Source organism: Pavona decussata, unplaced genomic scaffold, assembly GCF_977016875.1.
Source record: "Pavona decussata unplaced genomic scaffold, jaPavDecu1.1 SCAFFOLD_232, whole genome shotgun sequence".
Classification (NCBI taxonomy): domain Eukaryota; kingdom Metazoa; phylum Cnidaria; class Anthozoa; order Scleractinia; family Agariciidae; genus Pavona; species Pavona decussata.
Window position 1 is genome coordinate 424711 of NW_028145637.1, and position 23746 is coordinate 448456.

General features: G+C 40.9%; 2 protein-coding genes and 2 long non-coding RNA genes across 4 annotated transcripts in view; 2 read left to right on the forward strand and 2 right to left on the reverse strand.

Moving 5' to 3' along the window:
* The window catches only part of LOC146458607 (uncharacterized), a 184841-nt gene that overhangs the window by 73360 nt on the left and 87735 nt on the right, over positions 1–23746 (forward strand). The gene's annotated exons all lie outside the window — the stretch shown is intronic.
* On the reverse strand, positions 4958–17122 carry LOC146458611 (uncharacterized). The gene is made up of 11 exons (XM_085090547.1): positions 16868–17122; positions 16239–16594; positions 15061–15154; positions 14234–14307; positions 13119–13257; positions 12797–12852; positions 11262–11448; positions 9739–9951; positions 8658–8889; positions 7053–7120; positions 4958–6913 (listed from the first exon to the last, which is right to left on the reverse strand). The coding sequence occupies exons 1-11, from the start codon at positions 16989–16991 to the stop codon at positions 5112–5114; spliced, it is 3345 nt and encodes a 1114-aa protein (XP_084946673.1). The 5' UTR covers positions 16992–17122; the 3' UTR covers positions 4958–5111.
* Positions 11395–17031, forward strand: LOC146458612 (uncharacterized). Its single transcript, XR_014858174.1, has 3 exons — positions 11395–11500; positions 14221–14340; positions 16913–17031. It is a non-coding gene; the product is annotated as an uncharacterized LOC146458612 (long non-coding RNA).
* LOC146458613 (cullin-associated NEDD8-dissociated protein 1-like) overlaps positions 17847–23746 on the reverse strand; it is a 47184-nt gene continuing 41284 nt past the window's right edge. The window contains exons 36-41 of the mRNA XM_085090546.1: positions 23321–23437; positions 21990–22061; positions 20675–20785; positions 20275–20335; positions 19539–19685; positions 17847–19120 (exon numbers count right to left, since the gene is read on the reverse strand). Coding sequence (XP_084946672.1) covers positions 19002–19120; positions 19539–19685; positions 20275–20335; positions 20675–20785; positions 21990–22061; positions 23321–23437 — 627 coding nt within the window. The 3' untranslated portion in view covers positions 17847–19001. The remainder of the gene's footprint in view (positions 19121–19538; positions 19686–20274; positions 20336–20674; positions 20786–21989; positions 22062–23320; positions 23438–23746) is intronic.

Below are 23746 nucleotides of genomic sequence, written 5' to 3' on the forward strand. Positions count from 1 at the left end.
TGAGGCCGACCGCGTTGAGGTTTGGGTCGATTAATTTTTTTTATGTATATATTTTTTTTCTTCGTAGTTACAAATTGCAATATTGATTTAGTAATCAATAACCTGGATTAATATCGTCTTCTCCCCATCGTCTGTAGTTCTTAGCGGTGCCTAGAAAGGAATGCTTTTGCCCCGGATCCTTTTCAGGTTGCACACATAAAAATCAAAATGGCGGCCAATTTTGTTTGTTTACGATTAAATTTCAAAACAGAAAAAAAACCAAACCTTTTTGAAACCATTAATCGAAAAAATAACTTCTAAGAAGTAGTCGATCGACAGTTTGAATAGTGGACATGCAAGAGCGCACGATCACGGCGAAAAAATTACGCTTCGGCGACATCGCAAATCGATCACAAAGCGATCACTGAAGCGACGGACTTAGTCGGAAACGCTTTCAAGAGCACTTGTTGGAATCCACCTCACAGAAAAATTGCAGCTTCAGATTGTCAATTTTTACTAAGATACTATTTTGGTGGACAGAATATTCATACGCCTGATAATTTTGCGAAATTGTTGATGAAACAAACACATTATTGAGGAATGATGTATTTAATCAGTAAACGACAAAGGCATACTCGTGGAAAAATGTGAGCGTTCCTATCAGGAGTCGAACCTAAGACTTTCCGATTACTAGTTCGGATGCTCTACCACTGAGTACAGGAGACTCGTTGGAGCTAAGGCCATTAAACTAGGTTCATGGGACAAACCTCCTGCCCCGGGGGGTACTCCCCTATATAAGGTATATAGGTATGTGCCGCCCCAAAGGGTATGGTTTTTGAGCCGTTAAGGTCTGAAAACGGGTATAGATTTTGACAATTACGGTCTGAAATCAGGTCGGGTTTTTGGGGCGGGGAACATTTACGAAAGCTTACAAACATATTTTTCTTCTCAGTACGTAACTGGAACGACTAACTGATAGCCAGAAAAAGAAATAGATATAAACTATGTCATTCCAGCTTACTTTTACTCCTTGCGTCAACTTCCGTTCGGCACTGATGCATAATTATCAGGTCTGAAAACGGGTGTGGAAAATGGCATGTTTAGGTCTGAAATAGGGTCCAAATTTGAAGACCCGGGCGGCACACCCCCACCAAGAATTCCGAGGAGTACCCCCCCCCGAGCCTCCTGCATACTGCTAGGATTGGTATTTTAATGAGTGGCATAATTGCGCAACGGAAGAAATGTGATAGGATATGTTAAGCCTGGTGAATAAATGGGAATAATGTGTTATTCGGTAAGTGACACAGACATAGTCGGGAAAAAAAATCCGAGTGCTCCTATCAGGAGTCGAAACACATTATTCTCGCGAACCGGGATCAAATCTTCTTCGACTGTGACTGCTGAGGCAACCGACTGTCTCGCATCTCGTGATTTGAAAGAACACCTAATGTCACTTGAAGATTTCAGGATAAAGTATAACATTCAAACAAAGAACGTCACAAAAAGTGTCTCGTTCAAACTGAAACATCTTTTGAATGCTTCTGAATTTTTCAGCCAAAAGCTTATATCAATATTTTCCTTGTTACATCAGTTGAGTTTGTTGTCGTTACTGTTCAATTTTATACAGCTAGAAAATAAACTTGTTGCGTTTAGTTTGCGTGGTTTCTCCTCTTCAAATATTTATATGTTGGCACTTAGCCATAGCAATAACCAGTTTTTTTCCCCACAACAGTGATATAAAGAGGCCTATTGGTGGCATTGGGTCGAGGCACCCAGATCTCACTCTGCAGCACTGGAAATGTGAAAAAGTGAGCCTGACCGTGGGAGATCTGGGTACGAGATGAGAGTGGTTATATAGAACGGAGTGAGTCCTTTTTGTGTGTCTTTGATGCAAAAGTAAGAAGTGTTACCTTGTATACCAGCCCCCATTCTGTTATCATTTTATGGAGACAGTACAAGTAACACCATTTGTAATACTGAAATGAGTGTTTACATTTGCATTTTTATTTATTTCTACGTTTAATGGGCTCCTGGTTTAAACAGATTGTGACTGTGGGTAGCCATTCAAGTTTTTAAAGCTAATGTCGCTCACAACGACCAAGTACCAAAACATCCCGCGCGATCCGGCCCTCGGAAGTCTTGTGTTTTCCAGGAGTCAGTCCTGCGAGTAAGCCCTGGTCTGGGGGGAGATACTTCCTGCTGATAAGGTATACAGGTTTGTGCTTCCCCAAAGGGTATGTTTAGCCGTTTTTGTCTGGAATAGGGCATCGATTTAAATTGATGCATGTTTAACATGAGCCTTTTAGGTGTTAAAGTCTGCAAACGGGTATGCATTTTAACATGGGTTTTAAAAGATTTACCCCCTCCTCCCTTCCCCATCCCTCCGATGGGGTATTCTTTTGAATTTTTGGTGGGATATGCTTGCTCGATTCTCCAACCTCTGAGTCTATTTCAGACCAAAATATGCAATTTTCCGGTACTGTTTTTCAGACCTAGCCTTTACAATTTATATTCACTCCCATTTTCAGACCTGGTCTCTCTAATCCATACCCGTTTATGTAAAATACATAGCCGTTTTCAGACTTTCAGATCAAAATGGTCACAATCTATACCCATGCATTTTCAGACCAAAACGGCTCAAAAACCATGCTCTTTGGGGCCGCACATACCTAGCTATCCGTAGCTTAAATTGGCGAGTACTCGCCAGAGATTTACCCTTCTCTCATACCCCCTATCATCCCCAAAATCGTCACTGAAACAGCACTACAGAACAAAACCGAACCATGAAGTATGTTAAGTAATTTTATTACCGTTTAATTACTGATACGTATATTGGCACTGTAATGCAGTGCGTGTGCTCCCACTGGATCATTATAACAAGGGGGACTACCTTTGCACGTGGTGCTGATAATCTTCTTGAATAACATTCACCGTGACCCTGTAAGTTGCACCTAGGAGGAAGTGACTTCCGACCGTCTTAAAATCAAGTTACTTTCACACAAATAATGTGCCACTAGAATTAATACGTTAAAAAAGAAACTAAAGGAATTGGTCAAAACTACTTTTTTTTTCATATTCACTATGAATTGAATTATATTCTTCCTACCGACATGCAGAACATCAATTTATTGCAGTGAGGAACGGTACATAGTGTGACTGTCACGCTGCTCACGCAAGCGTAACCCCTCATGTTTGTTTGCCGCCTGTTCCACCTTTGGTAGCTCTTGGTGAACTTAAGCAAGGACCACGGCGATTGCAACGAGAACCGTTCTGGAGAACCGTTAACAATGAAAAACAATCGTTCTGCTCATGCGTTATACATGTTGCTAAACTCTCTCTCGTCCTGTGCAAAACAGCAATTAGAAAACAGTCAAATTCAAGGTTTTGTGGAGAATGGAAGCAAGAGTCAAGAGCACGGCGGTGAATTTTTCAATCACGCGTGATTATGTTCCTACCAATTTAGTTCCTGGATAGTTCGGCTACATGGTACAAATTGAATAATTATAAAAATAGTCCCAGTCGAGTGAATTTCAATTTTTAGTGGAGGTTTTTGAGTCGTCTTTGCCGTAGTGGTTGCTTAAATTCCCCAGAAATTGTCTACTCGGCTACTCAGCTCCTGTAGCTAGCTTACTAAGTAATGTCTCTTTGAGACGAGTGAATTTGCTGTATGACAGCAGTTTCCTATACACTCATTCAACTACCCGAGGATAGCAAACTTTTGTGGATGGTCCTTTACTGAACTCGGCCCACAGAAAACCCATGCACGGAAACCTTTTCTGTGTTTGGCTCTTTTTCTAAGCAACACCGTTGACCAATTTACGGAAGTCGCAAATTCAATAATGTGAGATTTTCTGACAGAAAAACGATAAGCATGCTATGAAAAATTGTGCTGATTGGGGACATAATCTGAAAGCCAAGCACTCTTCAGTTTACTTAATTATAAGTTTCACGTACGCACTGTCCCTCCCCTTACTAATCATATAAGACGCAAAATCCATCTGATCTTAATACTGCCTTCTGAAGACAAATTTTTAAAACGTTGTCTTTTGCTTTTTAAGTAAGAGATGAAACGTTACGTAATGATGCCATAAGATTTCGTTTAAATATCGTTCACTAAAGGGATAGGGCTTCGTAAAAGATGAACTTTTAACCTCTTACACACAGAGTAATCCTTTGGAGTCGTCAACTTGGTTCTAACTATGTCTCACTATGGAAACCTGCCGTAAAGCTATTGAGCATAAGTTACCTACGCCCCCGGTCACAAATGTTGGAACGGCGCCCTTCAATCTTTCGCCCTGTCCCCTCCTATGTTGAATTTGTCTGTTTTAGTAAGCGGGAGTGAAAGAAACTCTGTGAACGCAACATCACGGAAGGAAGGGGGAGGGGGGGGGGGGTAAGTGCTTTATGGGAGAGAGAGGTTATTTATCCGTGGGGAGTCGGTGAAGTTTTTCAAAAAATTACGACTGAGCGTGTAGCTGTAGTGCACGCAGTGTTTATATTGCCTTGAGGGCGTTTCTAACTTTGATTTTGTGGAACGTTTTGCGTCCGTGATTATTGAAATGAAAGTTATGGTGAATTCATTTGCAGTACTATTTTTCACCCGTACAAGGTGGTTGTAGCTGTTTAGTCTGTTGATGACTATCAGCTGAGTTGATAATTACGTAATTTTGCCACCGTAAATGTGACCGAGTAAATTTAACGAAGGGCGAACGCTCGAAACTCCATTACTCGAATCTCTTCAAGGTGGCCAAACTCTGTCGATAAAACCAAATAATATTTGTTTCTGCTCTCCCACCGACTTAGCGCTAAAGTTTCATTAGAAAATAGTCTCGTATCACAATAATGCGGCAAGCCCAAGGTTTCTAGTTCGCAACCAGTTAGGGCGAAGCCCCGAGCCAATTATCAAATTCGATAGAAATCGAGAGGGAGAGCCCTCTAATTGTTTGAGCATAAGCCTGTGACTAATCTATTAAAATTAATAAATTCAGTATAGATGATTTGGTTTATTATTTTTTGGGTGCACAGCAAGTTTATTAGTGTGCGCTGCCAGGCAATTTATCAAATATTAGGCCTCCCTTTTTGTAGCTAATCAGAGTGCGAGTCTCAGTCGGTCACTGAATTATGGTAACATGCTATAAAACGTGATTCTTACTGTTTGATCTGTTGATGAAACAGCTCGCGTTACAGTTGGGGAACGAGTAAGTGACACATCCTCCACCTGCAAGCAACTGGCAGATGTGAGAGAGGCGATTGCTAGCAGGCGCAACTTCCAGTGAGAAGCCCAACTCCTTCGCCTTCTTCAAGGCTTCCTCGGCGTTATGTAGAGCATCTTGGTAATTACACATACGATACTGCAGATCAGAGCACGCCAGATGAAACTGGATTTTTCTCCTCTCCGTGATCTCATCCAGACCGCACCTTTGTAGCAAATCAAGAAATCTCTTCGCCTCTTGGATGTGGCCCACACTAACGCATCTTTCGCGCCCGGCGGTGCTCCCGCAGTCAAGCAGGAGCATGGCGATCTTTGTAAGAGCAAAACTGTGCGTGGTCGGAATAACAGAAGCGTCGCTGTCATCCAACCTCTTGCAGAGATCAAGGCATCGCTCGAAACATTGCTTCGCTTGGAGAACTAGCTTCTTACTCAAGACAGCACAACCTGAGATGAACTCTTTCATGACATTGCCTTCCTCGTAAGCCATAAAGCTTTGGTCAAGGCATACATCCATTAGATGCAGATTCTGTTTGGATAAATCAATGCACCTAACTGCTTCTCCCAGCTTCTTCTCTCTACGGTAAACATGCGCGAGATAGTAGTAAGCTCTTCCGGCTAGCAGCTGGCGGTTCTCGGCTTGGGATGCGACCTCGAGAGCTTCTAAAGCTGTTAACTCGGCCTTCTCCAGATTATGCTGGTATAAAAATGCGATGGCTTTTTCCAGCAAAATTGCAACTTTGATATCATCACTGCAGGACTGACGCTCCAGATTTGCGCATGCATCCTCGAACTCGACCCAGCGCCCATCATCACAAAATTTGTGTAGCTTGTTCATGATCGCGCACAGCTTGACTTGTGAGCGCGACAGGGACACCAGGGGGACTTCACTGGTAAGTGCAAGTTCATGCTTGTCAGGCTCCTTCTCTACCTTGGCCTCCTTTGAAAACGTCCCCTTCCAATTTATGGTTTCCACAACGACAGTGACGTGATCTAGGGCCTTAAATGTTGTCGTTCTCGGCTTTGTTTCAGGCTTGGTTGTTAGTCGAGTCTTGTCATAAAGAGTAAACACAAGACGCAGCTCGCAGTTTGGTTTGTAGAATCGAAACCAGTATCCCAGCTTTCCACTCACGCGTTTAACGTACTTCGATTCCCAGTCTTTTGCACTTTGTTCTGTCCCACTATGCCTTACATCCACGATCACGTGATGTTTGGTGAGTGGCACATGCTCCGTGACAAGTTGCCTTCCTTCTGTCACGTGTTCACTGGCTTTGTCAGCGTCTTCTAAGGGTCTTTGGCTTTTACGAACTTGTAGTTCGACAAAGACATCTGTTCTCGGGTCTGGGAAACTGACTCGGCTGCGGCTAATCGGAACTGGTGAACATGGTTTCCGAAGAACGAAAATCTTCGGCTTGTTGCTCGGCGCGTTGTTATCTTGTCTCTTTTCATCCTGGGCTCTGGATTCTTCCAGATTTAGACTGCATGTGAGATGAACGGAGGTGTCCTTGCCTTGGTCGCTTTCATCTGTCACATGTTTGAGTTCATTACCAAGTGCCTTTTTGTCGTTGTCAAATTTCTGGCTACTCACTTGTGGCTCCAATGCCTCAGTTTCTCTTCCTTCTTGTCCTAGCGCCTCCATTTCTAAGCTTGTCTCAAGCTCTGATCCGCTGTCGTAACCTTTTTCATATTTTTCTTTTTCTTGACCAGTTTCATTTACTTCAATGCCTGAAAACAAAAGTTAGAATACATCAGGCAAAGATTTTTAGGCTTCCCTAACACTTCTCGACCAAAGACAAAGAACAAAGAGCAGAGCTTAAAGCATCTACCCTGGCGCACATTATAAATATCACATAGATGTAGTTACCGCGTAACGGAGGCATTTGCTCCCTCTGCACCGTGGATTTACAGTTGAAGGTAATTTCCTGCAGCATCCTACATTAAAGAAAAAGAATAAAGCAATAAACACCAATCAAAAGGATTAGAGTGGACAACATGATTTGAAAACGCTCAATCGATAGATCATTAATGAATAAAAGTACGTAATACAAGAGAGAAAGCTTGATTATTTTTGGCAATGTCGATATTTCCTTTAAATGGAAGCTAACAACAATTATTATAGCCGTGAAAAATTGCAAATTATTCCAAAATAAAGCGCTGAAAAGAAGGGTTTGAATAGTGTTAACGAGTGCCTTAGGTTCCGTTCTCCGCAACTTAACCATTCAGTAGCGGCAGTTAGTTTTGGGAGACGCTCAAAATTGTATAGTAATTCTGGGAACGAAACGTCAAACATCTGTTTTTGTGTTGCTTCCTTCACCAAATATAAATCTGTGAGCCACGTGTGAAGACCACCACGCAACTCTTATAACGGCTCACAGGATTGGCTGAAAACGCAATCGTGGAGCAATGAACAAAGAACAGAAATAATGAACCCTAGCCCTGAAACAACTGAACGGCGTGATATACAGGTCCAACGAAATTACAGGTTCAGTAAAGACATGCGTGCTATCTGGAGAAGACTGTTTGTTTCCTGTAAAACCATCCATAATTAGGCTCTTTCTATTACGCTCTCGCCTTCCCCCCCCCCCCCTCCCCCCTCACGATACTGGGGTTTCCTTTAAAAACGTTTTCAAGGAATATCGATACTTCCGAGAAATATCAGCCGCTTCGATTCCTTTCGTTACTGCTCACGTGATCGCAGGGTTGAATATTGAAGGCTCTTTTGTGCCCAAAACTAATATTTTCCATTTGTGTTTGTCCTTTTGCACTGTGCTCTAAGGAAGTATCACAGCCCTGTCACTTACGTTTTCTCGGTGGCTCGTTTGTAGCCCAGGAACTACCTTGGAAATGAAGTAAATATTTGGCATGCGGACCATTAAGAATCTTTTTGGAGTGTAATATTACAGAAAAGCATTGGATGATGACGATATCTTACTCGTATCGGATCGATTTGGAAAAAAAAAACTGGTATCCGCCCACGTCACCCTTACATCACTGGGGACTTTACACAACCACGACGGCAACGCCAACGAAAACGTCAGTTGAAAATGGAAGTTCGTGTTACTTGTTCTACTTTGCACTTATTCCAATGCGTTCAACTTCTACAATGTAGCCGAACTATCCAGTAACAGAACTGGTGGGAACGGTCTTCAAGTTAGCACAGAGAATGAAAATTTACCGTTATGTGCTCACGTTCTCCGTAAAACCGTCCATAAAACTTTGAATTTGGTCATTTCACGTTGCTGTTTGGCCGAGGATGGCGACGAAATGTATCAAAATTTGTAATGCACGTGCACAGCATAGTTCAGCTCATTAAGTCTTTTCTTTATTGACGTTTTCGTTGCCGTCGGCGTCGTGTTTGCGTTAAGTCCCTACTTACAAGCATACGCGAGGGTGGCCACTGGTCAATGGGAACGCAGGCACCACGCTAGGATATCGATGACAAGACGCGCTGATCCGTTTTGGTACTTACTTTTCACACATGTCTAGCACTAACAGTGAAGAAGGTTCAATCTGTTTTTCACTTCTTCTGACATGTTCCAGGAATGACAACAGCTTGGGTTTGCAGTGCTGTAACACCGGTAATGTGGCTGGGCTGTTAAAGAATGCTGACAGAAGATTGCAAGCTTTCTCCTTCACCGCCACAAACATCAGCACTCTTAGGGAGGCGGAGTTAAACAGATGACAGCCTGTGAAATCTGATTCTGAAAATGAAGGTTTGTTTCTTAGCGCGAGACAAAAATTTTATTGTATAATATTAACAAATTTCACATGAAACAAATGCCCAGTAAGCTAAAAGCCTGTGCCATCTTTTCATGGAGAAGCCCCAAAATGTAAGATTGTTTTTACAACTCCCAGCTTCCAGCCCAAATTTTGCTCCAGATCTCATTCCCAGTGCCCAAATTCAATTACCAAATCCCCTTGGTGGGCTTTCAAAATAAAATTGGTCCCCAGTTTCGTCGCCAAAGCGCTAAATCAGATATTTGCGGTATAATTGTTTCTTGGAATTTTGCGTGGGGTGTTCACAAGTGGAAGCCCACAGACTGAAGAAGGGTTGCTTTGGGGGGAAGGGGGGTACTCGACAAAGTTTTTGCACGGATAGGCTCCGTCGCGAGGTCCAAACCCTTACCCGTTTATATACTATTTTTGACAATAAAAGCCAACCCTTACAAATAGCTTTTATAATGAATGGTTCCCCTTTCACATTCCAACAGTAGAAACACTGTTTCCCTGCTTTCCGTTGGCCCTGTTCGAGATATTTTGAAAGTCCCTTTTAAATACCTAAATGAGTTTCCCTACCCTTTACTATACTTTGTGCGGCTCTGGTACTCCCTAACCTTTTATATACTGCCAGCCTGTTAAAGGTATCCCTTTAGGACGGATCCTCCACAAATGCTTTATTATAGGGAGTACCCCCACCCCCCCCCCCTCAAGATAGTTGTCTTGTCATCGGTAGAAACCGTGACGCCCATCAACCGAATACGCGAACTCCCGTGGCGAGAAGCGCCAAATGAAAAGTGTTGACCAAAAACTAGGGTTTAATTTTAACTCACTTCTGTAGTTAAGTGTAACATGTTGCTCCTCCGCAGAATCAGTGAATTCCAGTTCCATGTCCTCATCATCCAAGGCCTTGACGCAGTGCTCAAACTGAGCTAGAATATTCGTATTATAAGTGTATCTGGTTTCACCAATGCAACGACCTTCTAATGTATTCACCAGCACATGAGCTGTCAGTTTTCCACACGCAAGCTGTCCTCCTGATAGCCCTGAGTGCAAAACAGTCAAATCTCAAGTCATTAGGTGGTCTCTTATTCGCGAGATTAATCTATGACCTCAGATTCAGTTCTGTGAAGAAACCGGTGAGGTTCTCGGGTCGTACGGGAAACGAAGATTTTTTTTATAAATTCATCATGCGCCGGCTTTTTTGACAAAATGGGCTTCACAACAAATTAAAAATTTAATTCCCACACGATGAAATAATAGATAGCGTGAAAACTTAGCATGATTGCATCTGAAATTAGATACTGAAAATGAAAAACCTTTTTTGGTTTGGCTGTTGGCATCCCAAGGACTAATTGGCCTTATCACGATTTTCGACGCCAAATAACAATGTTTGTATGGAAATCCGATGTCAAATAATTTTCATAAAACATCGCTTCTGAAAAATTCATGAATTGGAAACTTTTGGTACTAGAAAAAGGATTTTAAGAAAAAAGTTGGAGGGATGTAGCTATGCCAGAAAGCGTCCAGTCGTGTTTTGAGCTTTCCATACATGTCTGTATAGCGAACCAGCCGTGAACTGCTACTAAAAATAGTTCGCGGGAAAAAATACAGGGAAATGTATGGAAAGTTCAAAACACGACTGGACGCTTTCTTGGACAGCTACATCCCTCCAATTTTTTTCCTAAAATTCTTTTCCTAGTGCCAAAAGTTTCCAATTCATGAATTTTTCAGAAGCGATGTTTTATGAAAATTATTTGGCATCAAATTTCCATACAAACACTGTTATTCCAAGCCTGTTTGCCTACTCTTCAAAATGGTCGTGTCGAAAACCGTGATAAGGCCTATTAAGGATACTTTCTTCAGACACCAGTATTTGCAGAATTAGAACTGAAATTTGAAGGTGGAAGGGAGGTGGGTAAATGGGAGTTAAAAAAACAAAACAAAAATAAAAAAAAAATGTAAACCAAAACAAACCAACAAAAAGAGCCTTGCAACACTTTTTACCAAATTCCATGGACATTTCAGTCTTTTTTTTTTTGAGCGATTCTCTAATTACTCTCGCAATCTCGTCATCATTTTCGTACTTGTAGGTCTGAACGTCTCTGGCTAGAATTTTCAAAGTTTACAAGTCACGGGCTCGTGCAAATTAAAACATTAAGAAAGGTGCCTCTTTTTGGCAATGGGCATACTTTCTGTGCATCTCGGGTGGGGTTGGATATCTTTTACAGTAGCAAAAGCAGGCACTGCCCTTACGAAAAATTCTACTCGATTCTACACTCTTCGATCGTTGCTCGATACAGGTAACGAACGAATCTTGCTTAATACATCATTTTTGACCGAGATTTTCACTTACTTGCAGGACAATGTGGAACGCAAACTTTGATAGTAAAGCAATTTTTCACGGTGCCGATGACTTCACGAGCACTCAGTGGGCCATGCTTAGGCACAGAAAACACGACTTTGCATGTAGACCTGTTCACAGAATCAGAACAGCGACTGCGAATGGAGTCCTCCAAAAAGATAAATGCTGTATTTCCTCCCTTAAAGGAAGACCAAAGACGTTAGTTGATCAGCGATGCAAGCTAATATGAGGTAGGTAATGACTAGTGTAAAATTAATGACTATCAATAAATAGAACTGTAGAATAAAAGCGCCAAAGTTTTTAAAATAATTCCAAACGTTTTAGGCTTTGCTCATCCTAGGAGGGCCAGGGGTAGATAGTTGGGCCAGGAAGAAGTCAACTCAGGGTACGTTTTCAAGAGCTAACGCCCTTGGTCTCCGGGGGATGGGTTTTGCCCATCTTCAGTGTGATTTCTGTTTTAAAATGCGACATCACGCATCAAAGTTTAAACGTTCTGTCTTCCGCATGCACTTGCGCAAATCTCAAATTAAAGTACGTACAAAGTTAAAAAATAAAGACGTCTCTCCTGTCGTTTCCTTGGCTTGTTGCTGTCGCAGAGTTTGACGCCGCACCTATGAAGTATCCATTAGAGCTGAAATGCTTTGCGACAAGAAGACTTAAAGGAACACCCCTGGTACCTTTGACGGCTCTTAAGTGTTCATCAAAGTGTTCCCTAAGAGTGCGCGCAGTTTCACCGATGTAAATGACAAGACAGTGATGGCAGGAGATGCAGTACACAGGCCGGACAATAATGATGACGATGGAGCCAGTTGTACTTTGTAAAGCGGTCACAGGTGCAACAATGTGAATGACGACAATGAACAGTGGCCTCGATGCGGATTCCCAATTCAAATGAGATTTACGCGCGCGCGCGTACGAAAGAAAAAACTATAATTTAAACTTTGATGTTCTTGCGTATTTTATGAATGAATGAATAACTTTATTAATTTAGAAACGTGTCGATGTTGTGTAAATGAGGGGAAATTCCCCTCTACTAATAAAACTGAAATCTTGCTGAAGAAGGGCAAAAACGTTTGGAATTCTTTTGAAAACTTTAATTCCATTTAACTTAAATAATCATGTTTTGCTAAGTGCCTTGCAGCTAGCAGACATTTCTGTTCTCATTGATAGTGTAAAATAAATACTTGACGCCAATTTTAAGTAGTTGCCTCAGGGTCGAGTAGCAAATTAAAGATGATGATAAGATTAGTATTTTAGCCAAGTCTGGTGATCGATTTTTAGTTGCATACTATTAGTGACAACGTCATGACAATTTCAAACTTTTTTCAAATGCCACAGAATATTCTCTAATCATGGGTGTCCCCAGAACCCACCCAAACTCTTAAAATTTAACTCATTCCTGTGATGTGTGCAATATTATTGCAAGCTCCTTTTTATCGCAAACTTTTCGCAAAATCCCTATGTTAATTAAATTTTTTGGAACTTACACATAAATGGCCACTATATACATTGTTAAGCCTATATACCTGGTAAGGACCTTCATAAGGATCGATTTCTTTCACAAGGTTTTCTTCTAAAGAACCTTTAGAATAGAAAACAATTACAGATCATTATATAATTTGTATGTTAATATGCAACAAACTCATGAATAATATATTTGTTTATTCTCTGTCAATTACTCATCCATGAATTCATTCAAATTGTGTTTCAATATTAATCTGCAAATTTGTATGACATTAATGAAATGGTGTGCCTGTATGTAGTCAACCAATTCATAGAATTAGAACTTATACTGACAAAAGTAATTCAAGTGAATGTGCTTGATCATGCCTCAGCTCTTAAACTTACTGTCATATCCTGACGATGCTGCATAATTGCTCATTGTCCAGTCAAGATCAGCTGATGGTGCTGAGGTTCTCAACAGGTCATGATCACTTAATGGCAGATCAGGAAGATCAACCATGTATCTTATAAGGCTTTCAGAGTCCTAGAATGTAAAGAAAAATACCCATAATTTTTCAAATATTTTTACTGCAGATGATATTGGCAGATAAGTTCAAGTGACATAATTGTGCTGTTCCAGAAAATATCCAGTACCCAGAACCCATTAGGAAGGGTTTTTGGTTTGTATCACCTCACCTCACCACCCCTCTCAAAAATTGCAAATATTTAGATTCAATAACTAACACTGTGTCTTTCGAGACCTCTTACACTTTGGAACTTTCAATAAATACCCAAGGGACCTGTGGGTAGGGATGCTTTCTAGAACTGCACTATGGGCAGTAAAGGCAGCTCAATAAGTGACAGACTTAAGGGTGGGGCTTCAGTGAATCAGTGCCCCCCCTCCCTCCTCTCCCATCTTTTTATGCAATAAATAACATGGCCAGAGCAACCCAACTCCCCACCCCACCCTCCCTTATTTTGCTTTGTGTCCTAGCTCATAATCAACTCATGTAAAGTTCGAGATTTGCTAATGTCCATTCTGCTGTATCTTTCAGTGCAACTGCACACTGTCTTTAATTTTTCACCTCATAATTTCTAATCCATTATTGAAATAAACTTTGCACTGTCATTGAACCAAAATTCACCGTGTGAAAACCCCTTTGCACCCTAGCTTTCTTTGCATGCCTTTGAATTTGCCTTAGGCTGAGTCTTTAAAATTGTAAAAAAAAATCTATTTTTAGTTTGGAAATAATGTTAATTAATGCATGGGGCCTTTTCAGTGCTTTAAGCTTTCAAAAAGGAAACCATTTTGTAACCACTAGATCGCCATGTTTAGCCTAAATGACATCTGGATGTCTGGTATATATGGGTGACCAAGATGAAAAAATTCAGAAAAAAAAAAAGAAAAAGAATGGGTAGTACTAGAAGCAGCATCTCACAAATGTAACCAAATTAAGCGATAAAAATGAAATTAGACATGAAATATATGTTTTGATCTTAAATACAGTGCAAATTATTACCTCATCATCAATATTCAGAGCATTGAAGTCCATGGAGGTAATGGGAGAAGGAAATGGAAAAGCACCAGCACTACCTGTTTAAAGACAGATTGAAGATTCCTTTTAGGGTAAGTTTTTAATTAAAATATTACAAAATTATATTTAAATATAAATATTTGCTTTAAATTATGCCATAAATAAATTGTTATTTTCTAGCTTATTATACTTTAACCTATTTATAACATCCTTACGCCATGTGACTAACTTAATTTTAATTAATTATAAGTAATTAAAATTATTTGTAGTCTGATTGTTTATTAACTAGCTAATAAGTTCAATAATGAATAGGCACAATCATGCATAAGCTTTGTAGTTTGTTGGTCGATCTCTTGGGTGCCACTTTTATCTTTGTAACGTAATTTAAATTATTTTATTGTGTGATCTTGTTCGAAGTTATTTTGTGTGGCAATTAATTAAATAGTTAAAAAAAGAAAAAATGTGGGTTGACATGTTGATATGTACTATAGACATCTGAATTTTGAGAGTCCACCATTCCCTTACACTTGCTTAAAAGAAAAATATAATTATATAAATATAAGTAAAATAGCGCAAGTGATATAACATAATCTTTATTTGGAAGACAGTACTATGTTAGGTCATGAGGGAGTTGAAGGATTAGGAAATGAGGAAATGAAGTTTTGGATCATGTCTTGGAAGAAAATGGGTCTTGCAGATAACACACAGCTTAATATAATTGTTACAAATTGTAGTGTCATTAGTATTAAATTTAAATAATAAAATTACTTTTTATTATATAACAGGTTCTACAAATTACTGTAATATTGCACCTTCTTCATGCTGTTTGTCTTGTTGTGGAATGAAAAATGAGTGGGATGCCTGTACAACACCAGAAGCTGCAGCTGGAGTGTTAGTGGTTTCCCTCTAGAGATTACAATCAGATTTTTCAAAAAAATTATGCCCATGTTATAACTCCAATTATTCACATAAAATATACATTTTAATTTCCTATATCAGCCACTGAAAGGGACTGAGGGTGCTAATTCAATTTGTCAGAACTGAGCAGCCAGTCCGATCAGTTTGTAAACAGAATACACCATTTTGAAGGATAAGTTTAAAAATAATATGCTCATCCTTCAAATTTATTCATGGTGCATACCATTTTTGAAGTGATTATTTTTCAAGATTTTTCAGCACCATCCCTTCAATATGAAGTGTTCAATTAACAGATCGGCTGGTCTGACAAATTGGAAAGCACCATGAGTCTATACCATGTATAACCTAAGTGCTGGTAAGTTCAGAAAATGTCAGATTTCAAGACTAGGTCTACAAAATTCAACATTCTGTGTCTTTCCGTGAATTTTGAGAGACTCTTTGGTTAATTTTTCAAGGGCCTATTATATACATCCCTAATGAAGATACAGTGCTTTCTTGCCGGCAAATACAGCCCCTCTCCTTGCTCCTGAAGGGTCAAATTTATGGCAAGAATATTTTGCCCCCGGCAGCCAATGACACTTAAAGGCGGCCATTAATTCACAGGCCAGGTAATTAGAAGGTCAAGTGATATTTAATAATTTATTGAATGACCAGTTGAGTGATGGATTTTTTGATGAGTGGGGATTTTTAAGGCTTTTGAAGTGGTCAATAATAAATTATTGCACATCTCAATAACTTTGGACTAAGTGTCAATAATGTTGAATTCTTCTTGGAGTCTTAAGCTTGACTTTCAGAGTGGGCAGAAATTAGGATCCCAAATTCTTGAACTTTAGTTGGAGAATCTGGGTTTTTGACACAGATTGACACAGGTTGAGTCCTTGATGATACTGTGTATGCCAGGGAATACTGCCCCAACATCTCAGTTGTCATCCTTCTCATCAGCCCTTGATTGCACACCTTTGTAAGGTACATGAGTGGAGGGCTGAATGTGAAACCGACTCCATGACCCTCCTCCCCCTTAGGTGTCTCAGTGCTCCTTCCTATTCCTATACATCAATAAACAACAACATACCTGATATCTTGAAAGCTTGTGCATCACCGTTGAGGGTAACCTAAAACACCTTTTTATGGTCTTGTTTCTACGATCCAACACTTTCTTTTCTGGAAATTCGATTGCTCCCTTGTCTTTGTAGGCATTTAGCAGAGCAGCTCTCAAGGTATTGCTTGCTGTTCTGTGGCTGAACTCGTTGACTTTCTTAACACTCCGAGATCCTCGCCATTCAAACCAATATTTTGAGGCCACAATTTGCCAGTCCAACTCGTAAATTCCTTGGAGGCGATCGACAAAACGGGCGAATTTCCCTTCTTCGATCAGAGAAAGAATCCAACCATAAATTCCTTCATCTGCTAGCGCTCCAAGAAAATCACCTAGTATTAAAACGCCAAAGAGGAGACTTTTTCATCAAAGCACGTTTATTTTCAATTTTGTACCCATGTGTCAGCAATTCATTTTCAAAAATTGAATTCCGGAAGATGGAAGGAAAGGGTATTTTACTACAAAATCTCCACGTCACGAATTTTTTTTCAAGTTGTACATTCGGAGTTTGCACAGAAAAAAAAATTGCCCTTTAAAAATGGCGAATTGAAGTCAACAGTTGAACTCGATTATTCGATTTTTTAATCATAGGATCAAACTCTTACCTTCGGAACCACTTGTCAGATCAGTGTTGTTTGATTCTGAAACAGATCTACTTGAAGGTGGCGACGAGGTTGGCGAGGAAGATTCAGAGAACGAGGACGAGAGATCATCCCCAACGTCCGCCATCTTTGTTTACTTCGCCTTGTACAAGTGAAACCGAGAGAGACTGGACTACAACACAGTAGGGGAATCCCCGACAGTACCAAGTGACGTAAGATTTAGAATCCAAATTGAAACTGCGCATGGACACACGGGCTCCTGGCAACAATAGTTCTAAAAAGGTTTAAAAGAAGTAACAATATATAGCAATTTTTTCCAAATTAATTAATTCTAAAACATGCGTAGTTACCCTAGCCTCCCACGCAGACGTTCTTAGGGGTTCCTAAGAACGTCTGCGTGGGAGGCTATAGTCACCCCTAATTTTCTTGAAACCGCAACAACACCTCCCCTCCCCGGAAAACACCCTCAGTGGCAAAGCTGATTTCATAAATCACTCCAATATACTTCGGGACGGTACACGGTAGATAACCGGGGAAGGGGTGGGGCGGGCATGTTGAAGCTTTGAGTTTATCGGTGCATAAGATCTGCTTTTTGCCGTGATAAAACGCGAAAAAACAAACAACCAACCTCTGCATTACTGGGTATTGTTCTTGAGAAACAGGCACTTCAAAGTCGAATTCATTTGCTGACCAGGGAAATAAATCATCGAATGTCCACATGAGACCGTTGTTAGATTTGTTTAATTTTAGACAGCGACAAAGGAGTCGTAGGTCAACCCAGAATTACTGGATTTCACCGCTTTCCGCTCCCGAAGGAGCACAAGGCCGTAACAAGGATTTAAGCCCGGCCCCGCACCCCCTATCTTCCCACTGCGAGATTCACTGCATGTTAGATTTCAAAGCAAGACCATACATTTAGAGCCGGCCGTGGGAAAGAAGTGACAAATACCAGGGACAGAGACACAAACTGTTGAACTGTAAATCACATAAAGTGGTTTGAGAATTTTATTCTTCAATTGAAGCAGTTGCTTTAATCTCGTACTTTTTTTTTCAAAGTCAAAAGAAAAAACCGCACCATAGACTACTGCTACTGTAGCTGCGCAGTCATGGCGGCCGATTATAACAGTTTAACGCGCGACAAAATTACTGACATTCCACGACAACTGTAACGATTTAACATCAACGTATTTGCTACCATAAGAATAAAAGGTTCTGTCAGACTGACGCAGCAAAACAATGCGACCAAACGGAATACTTCAGCTCGTTACATTTCCTTACTACAAGCAAATTAAACGCGCGGCAGTAAACAAGGCCACGGAATACCTCTGACAAAACTAAGTTGATGTTTGCTCGTTGCATTTCTACAACTACTGATTTTTAACCACAAAAAGTTTAAAGGCTTTTCCTTCTGCCCCTCGCTTACAGGGCCAGGATTCAAGACACGTACCGGCTTTAGTGCCCTCCGGCAAGTGAGGCCTTAAAAGTAACGTAACAAGCACAATGGATGACGTTCGGGTCACCATCAACCAACACTGCTTGTTTGAAAACTCTTGTCCGTTTATTTGTTTGTTTACTCCGTTTAGAAAGGCAACTGGTTTGTTTTTTGGGCAAATCCTTCAATGCCACAGCCAAGCAATGAACCAAATAATCTGCTTCAAACTCTCGAGTCGGTGATTCAGACGTTTTCGTCGATGGATGAAATTCTCTAAAAGTCAAATAGCACTTATCTGCGGTAATGCTTACTTTGTTGTATAGGTAGTTCTGCGGATGAAATCCTAAGTGTGATCAGTCAAATGAAAGCTACTGAGCAGTACATTCCTGTAGTACTATTTATTGTGTAGAGCAAGGTGGTTCTAACTTTGAGTCAATGGATGAAGTGTGATTACTTTAAATAAAGTTACTTATCAGTAGTTTCCTGTGGTTCCGTATAATATGCTAATGTTGAATAAGGTAGTTCTAACTTTTCAGTCTGTGGATCAAATCCTAAAGTGTGACCACTCAAACGAAAGCTACTGAGTAGTCCTTTTCTGTGGTGCAGTTTATTTTTTATTTCCAGTTTTTGCTAAACGTTTCCTTTAGTTTTGACTTTGATGAGCCGTGGCAGTGAAAGACGTGACGTTCAACGCGCTGAGAACATTCAACTAGTGTCCATAGACTCTGCTGAGCCAGCATCTCTTTGAATAGAATCAAACATGGATGACAACTCCGGGCTGGATTTGATCTGCGCCAGGAATTCACTCAGCAACGGGCTTTTATCTGAAAAAGGAGTATTAAGCTCGGGATTAATTCGTCAACGAAAGAAAGAGTAATAATAAAAACAGCGATTTCGTAATCACTGATCATTACGAGGGAGTGGCTTTCCTCTGACTATGACGATCTCGAGGTCAAAAATTAATCCTTTAAACTTCAACAGTGACACCCCCCCCCCCCCCCACCCCCCAATACGATATCTTTACGATAGCAAACGGCCGTTATAGCCTAACGTCACAAAGATCACTGTAGCCTAGGGAGAGGATGTAGGGGAATCGCGTGCACGAACGAATCGAGCGAGTGCGTGCAACTGATTTCCCCTCCCTTCCCCCCACCCCCCAACCACTCCCCGCCTTTGTGGCGGGCCAGTTCTCATTGTTATCAACCAATGAGAGACGAGAAATAATGTCACGTGAACACTCACCGCTGTCCGGTATGGACAAGAGTGCGGCCACAGCTCTGAGTGCGGATCTTTTGAGCTCGTCCTGTTTTTCGAATTCTTGTTTTACGGAGTTTGCTTTCACCTTCGTCTGTAAGGTGGCGCGCAAAGGTTCCACGAGAATGTCTACGCCTACAGATAAACACAAACACACTGTTAGCCGGTGAACAATGTTTATGGGCTACATGGAAGTGAAGAGCGCACTTGTAAACAAGGCTCAAGAGGTTCTAAAATAAAACAATATTTTGTGTCCGTAACAAAATGCTCTAATCTGATTTGTTTTTAACAGGCCTTCTGTATTGCTTAATTTGGCTGCTACAGCTCCAACACTGTCCAATTTTGACCTGTCCTATTACAAGCTGCTTGTAACCGGACAGTTAAACAGCCAATAAAAATAAAGCAGCCAACATTACTAGCCAATGAAATTTAACTATCTTGAGCGAGGAGGTTGCCAAGCTTCAGATTAAAAACACAAAAAGGACGATATTAACTGCTTTTTGAATGTTGAGTTGTAAGCTGATGTAATAAGTTTGTACTTACATCAAATATTCTATTAGCTTTTGTTATCAATGAGACTTCGTGTCGCACAGTTCAGGGGTAATCGTGCTTGTAATTTCAAATTACTCGACCGATTACTCCCTGAATTGTATTCCACTCAGTCCTATTACTACTACTAATAATATAATATAATATTCTGCCATTCTGTGATTTGAATACTCACGCTGTAGTATGGCGTTAGGACACAGAGAAGATAATCTTACAAGCATGAGGAACGTCAGCATCTAAATAAAACAAGCAGGAAAATTATGACCTTATCACATTACAGAACAACTCGACCAACAACAACAACAACAACAACAACAACAACAAAAACCAACAACAATAGACGGCAATGCGTGCAGAGGTTATTTTGAACATGTGGTCACGCTACTGACCACAATACTGAATGTCGATAATTTTCAAATCATATTATCGTGTAGTACCGACACCAGCTTCCCCTTGTTTTGCGAGAGTTAGTTTTCAATGTTGTCGGGTGCCATCCATGGCACATCTACGATCAGGTGCCTTGCAAGGGGCTTATTTTGAGAACAATCTCACGACAACCACGTGACCGTACCCACCTTGATGTCATAGTGATCTTTGAGCCCATCCTCCACGTGACTTAGAAACTCGAAGATATCCAGCCGGTCGAGACACGTGTCCAGAAGCGTGTACATGCATTCGAACGCAGCCTGATAGGAACAAAAGAACACGATAAGAAACCGAAAGAAGCCCAACATACCGATAGGGTTTTTTTTTTTTCGGGAAAGCTTTTAATGTTATGTGAGAAGAGTTCGGTTTGGACTCTGAGGAACGCATAGATTTCCTCGAACTCGGTTAGTAAGAGGAATATATTCTAAAGTAGACACGTTGCTAAACTGGTAGCGTTCCATCGGGATCAATTATCTTGGGTTGGTTGAATTTGCTGGGATTGCAAAATCCCTGGATTTGACGAATTTCGTCTTCAACACCCACCACAAAACAGGGGCTAACCAGGAACAATCGCGTTTCAATCGAAAGCCGTCGGAAAACTGTTCTATTGGTACACCTCAGCCAACTCAAGCAGAACTAGCTAAGGTTGTAAAGGTTGATCTCAACAGAACACAACCTTGGGACTATCCAAAATACACATAACCCGTACAAACCCAGAGAGGACATGGATGCATATATAGTCTGGGCCGAAGAGGCGCTTGTTCTACGTTAGACGGGAAACTTTCTACAGGAATTCTTCAGCAATAGTCGCCCTGTTCCCAACATGGGAAAGGAGATGGGTGGGAGGGTACTCAGGTAAATCAAACACAGGGCGGGGGAGGTACGAAGACATTCCTGAGATGGAAATTAAGGACTGGAGGCTTTTTAGTGAAAAACATTTTCGTGGTGGACTTGTTTTGAGTGAAGAGATTTTTTCGGTGGGGTTGGTGGGTTACGTTCTGGGTAGCCTGTTCCAGGCTCCTAGAGAGAAGCGCGAAGGAGAGGGCGAGGGGACGAAAACGAGGGAGGCTGGACACCCCCGTCGTTTTCGTCCCCTCGCCCTCTCCTTCGCGCGTCTCTCTAGGAGCCTGGAACAGGCTACGTTCTGGGTAGGCTAAAAGTGGACTATAGTGGTACAGTCCTCTGGAACAGTCTACCCTCAGCTGCTAGGCAAGCAACATCTCTGACTAATTTCCGACGATTGCTAATTAAATAAAGATGATGGACCCCCCAAAAAGTCCATCAAACAGAACTTTTTTGGCGGGGTTGGGGGGGGGGGGGGGGAGAGTGGAGGGGGTACAACAACTTGGCCTCATTCGCACCTTCCCGTGACTAATTTTCCTGAGTACCCCCTCCCCCGGGTTCTGCCTCTTGTTGCAAGCGCGTTTCAGCGATGCTTGAGTGAAACAAACCAAGAGTAGGTACCTTTCTGATGTCTAGACCATCATCCACAGTGTGCTTAAATGGACCCATCTCCACTTCCCGTATGAGCTCTTTCTGCGAGAGAAAAAAGACAGGAAAAGGTAAACAAGAAGCTTGTTATTGTGAAGTGTAATTGTTGTTAGTTTTCCATTGTTGTTATCAGAGAAAATGGCGGTTTACGGGAAACGGCAGAAATGACCACGTGACCATGTTTATCCTACCTTATTATAGGTTTTAAAAGTTCGAGTTCATTTAGGTCGCGTTTAATTTTTGTTAACGTTAATTTCCGCGTCATTAATTAAGTGGCGCATTAATGTCCAACCTTGATTTCCATTATTTTCGCCCCAAATTCTCGATACACTGCAGAAAGGAATAGGCATTCTTTTATCAGGGTGGACACCCGCCGGTATCATGGACACTGTGAAGAACGCTCGAAGTGGCCACATTCCTTTGCTTAACCCCTACGTTTAGGGACAATTCCACGAACTTTGTCTGCATTTCGGATTGTTACACTTAATGTTAAAATAAATTTGTTCCTGTTGTCTCCACAAATTCTGTTTCTTTGTGTAAGTCGCGTTAATTTCCCTCATTTTGAATTTTTACCAACTATTTCGCGTTATTTCCTTTTTTCGTCAATTCCCGTTAATTTAAGTCGTGTTAACTTCGAATACCTTAATTAACACAAGCGTTAATTTCCTGTAAGGTATATTTGCCGCTCACTGTTTTCAGTTTTTCATTAAAATTGAGCAGTTTGCTTAGCATCAAAGGTCACAATTATTTTGCAGTATTCTCATCTGTGTCCTACGCTTTTTAAGAAAGCATAAACGCAAATCTCACGTTTGACGTTTGCCGTAAAACGCGATTCTAAATCCCTCCATGGTAATTTATATTCAATCCAGAACCTCCTTAAAAACCACTTTGCAGAGGAGTTTTCTGATAAAATATTGATTGATAATAATAAAATAAAAATGATAAGCTTCTCTACAAAAGGGTTTGAGCCTCCTACGTTTCACAACTTCGGGTGTAAAAAAAAAACACGACGACTTTCATTGGTGACACGTTGTTGACTTCGGCGTTCAAGGACAGTAGAACGAGCGAAAATCGCGCGAGAGTCGCGTCCCCTCCCGGGAGGCAATCTTCGCGCGCGTTCGCGCGTTTCGTTCGCTCTGAGAAAAGTACGAGACTACAAAGCTTGAGAGCTCTGCCTGTAACGATAAAAATACAAAAAGAACTACAAAATGCAGTGAAAAGGACATAAAATGGAGTACAAAATGGTGCCAGGACTTGATACAATCACTGTTATCCAAGCAAGCATTTATGATAACACTCCGTACCCTGACTTTGGTTTCATTATACAGCTGTGGCAGGATTTGATCCAGTAAATCTCTAATCAGACTTGGTTTGTTATGAGCTGCAGAGTTGAACGTGACGAGAGCCACACGGCGAACATTCTGTGGAAAGAAATACAACAATAAATATCAAAACGCTTTCCACGCCCCCGTCTGTAAAACTAATATAAGGCAATTTACGAATAATATCAAAAAAGTGTAATTTTTATCTGTTGAAACTACATCAAGAAAACTATTTCTTCCTTCTCTTTGACTGCTGTTGTTATTGTTCTTTTTTGTACTATTTTTTGTTTGTTTGCATGAAGCTGTTGTTTTGATTATGCAAATACCTTTCCTTTTCTCTTTAGCATTCAAAAATATAGGTGGAAAGCATTACCCATGATAAATTTTAAGTTGTTATTCTAACGAGAA

Bases quoted from the DNA above. Each gene is read 5' to 3' on its own strand.
- LOC146458611 (XM_085090547.1), bottom strand. From the start codon at position 16,991: ATGGCGGACGTTGGGGATGATCTCTCGTCCTCGTTCTCTGAATCTTCC. The intron at 12,853-13,118 runs GTAAGTTTAAGA...TCTATTCTAAAG, and splicing joins AGCATCGTCAGGATATGACA to GTTCTTTAGAAGAAAACCTT. The intron at 6,914-7,052 runs GTAACTACATCT...TTTTGTTTTCAG, and splicing joins GCAAATGCCTCCGTTACGCG to GCATTGAAGTAAATGAAACT.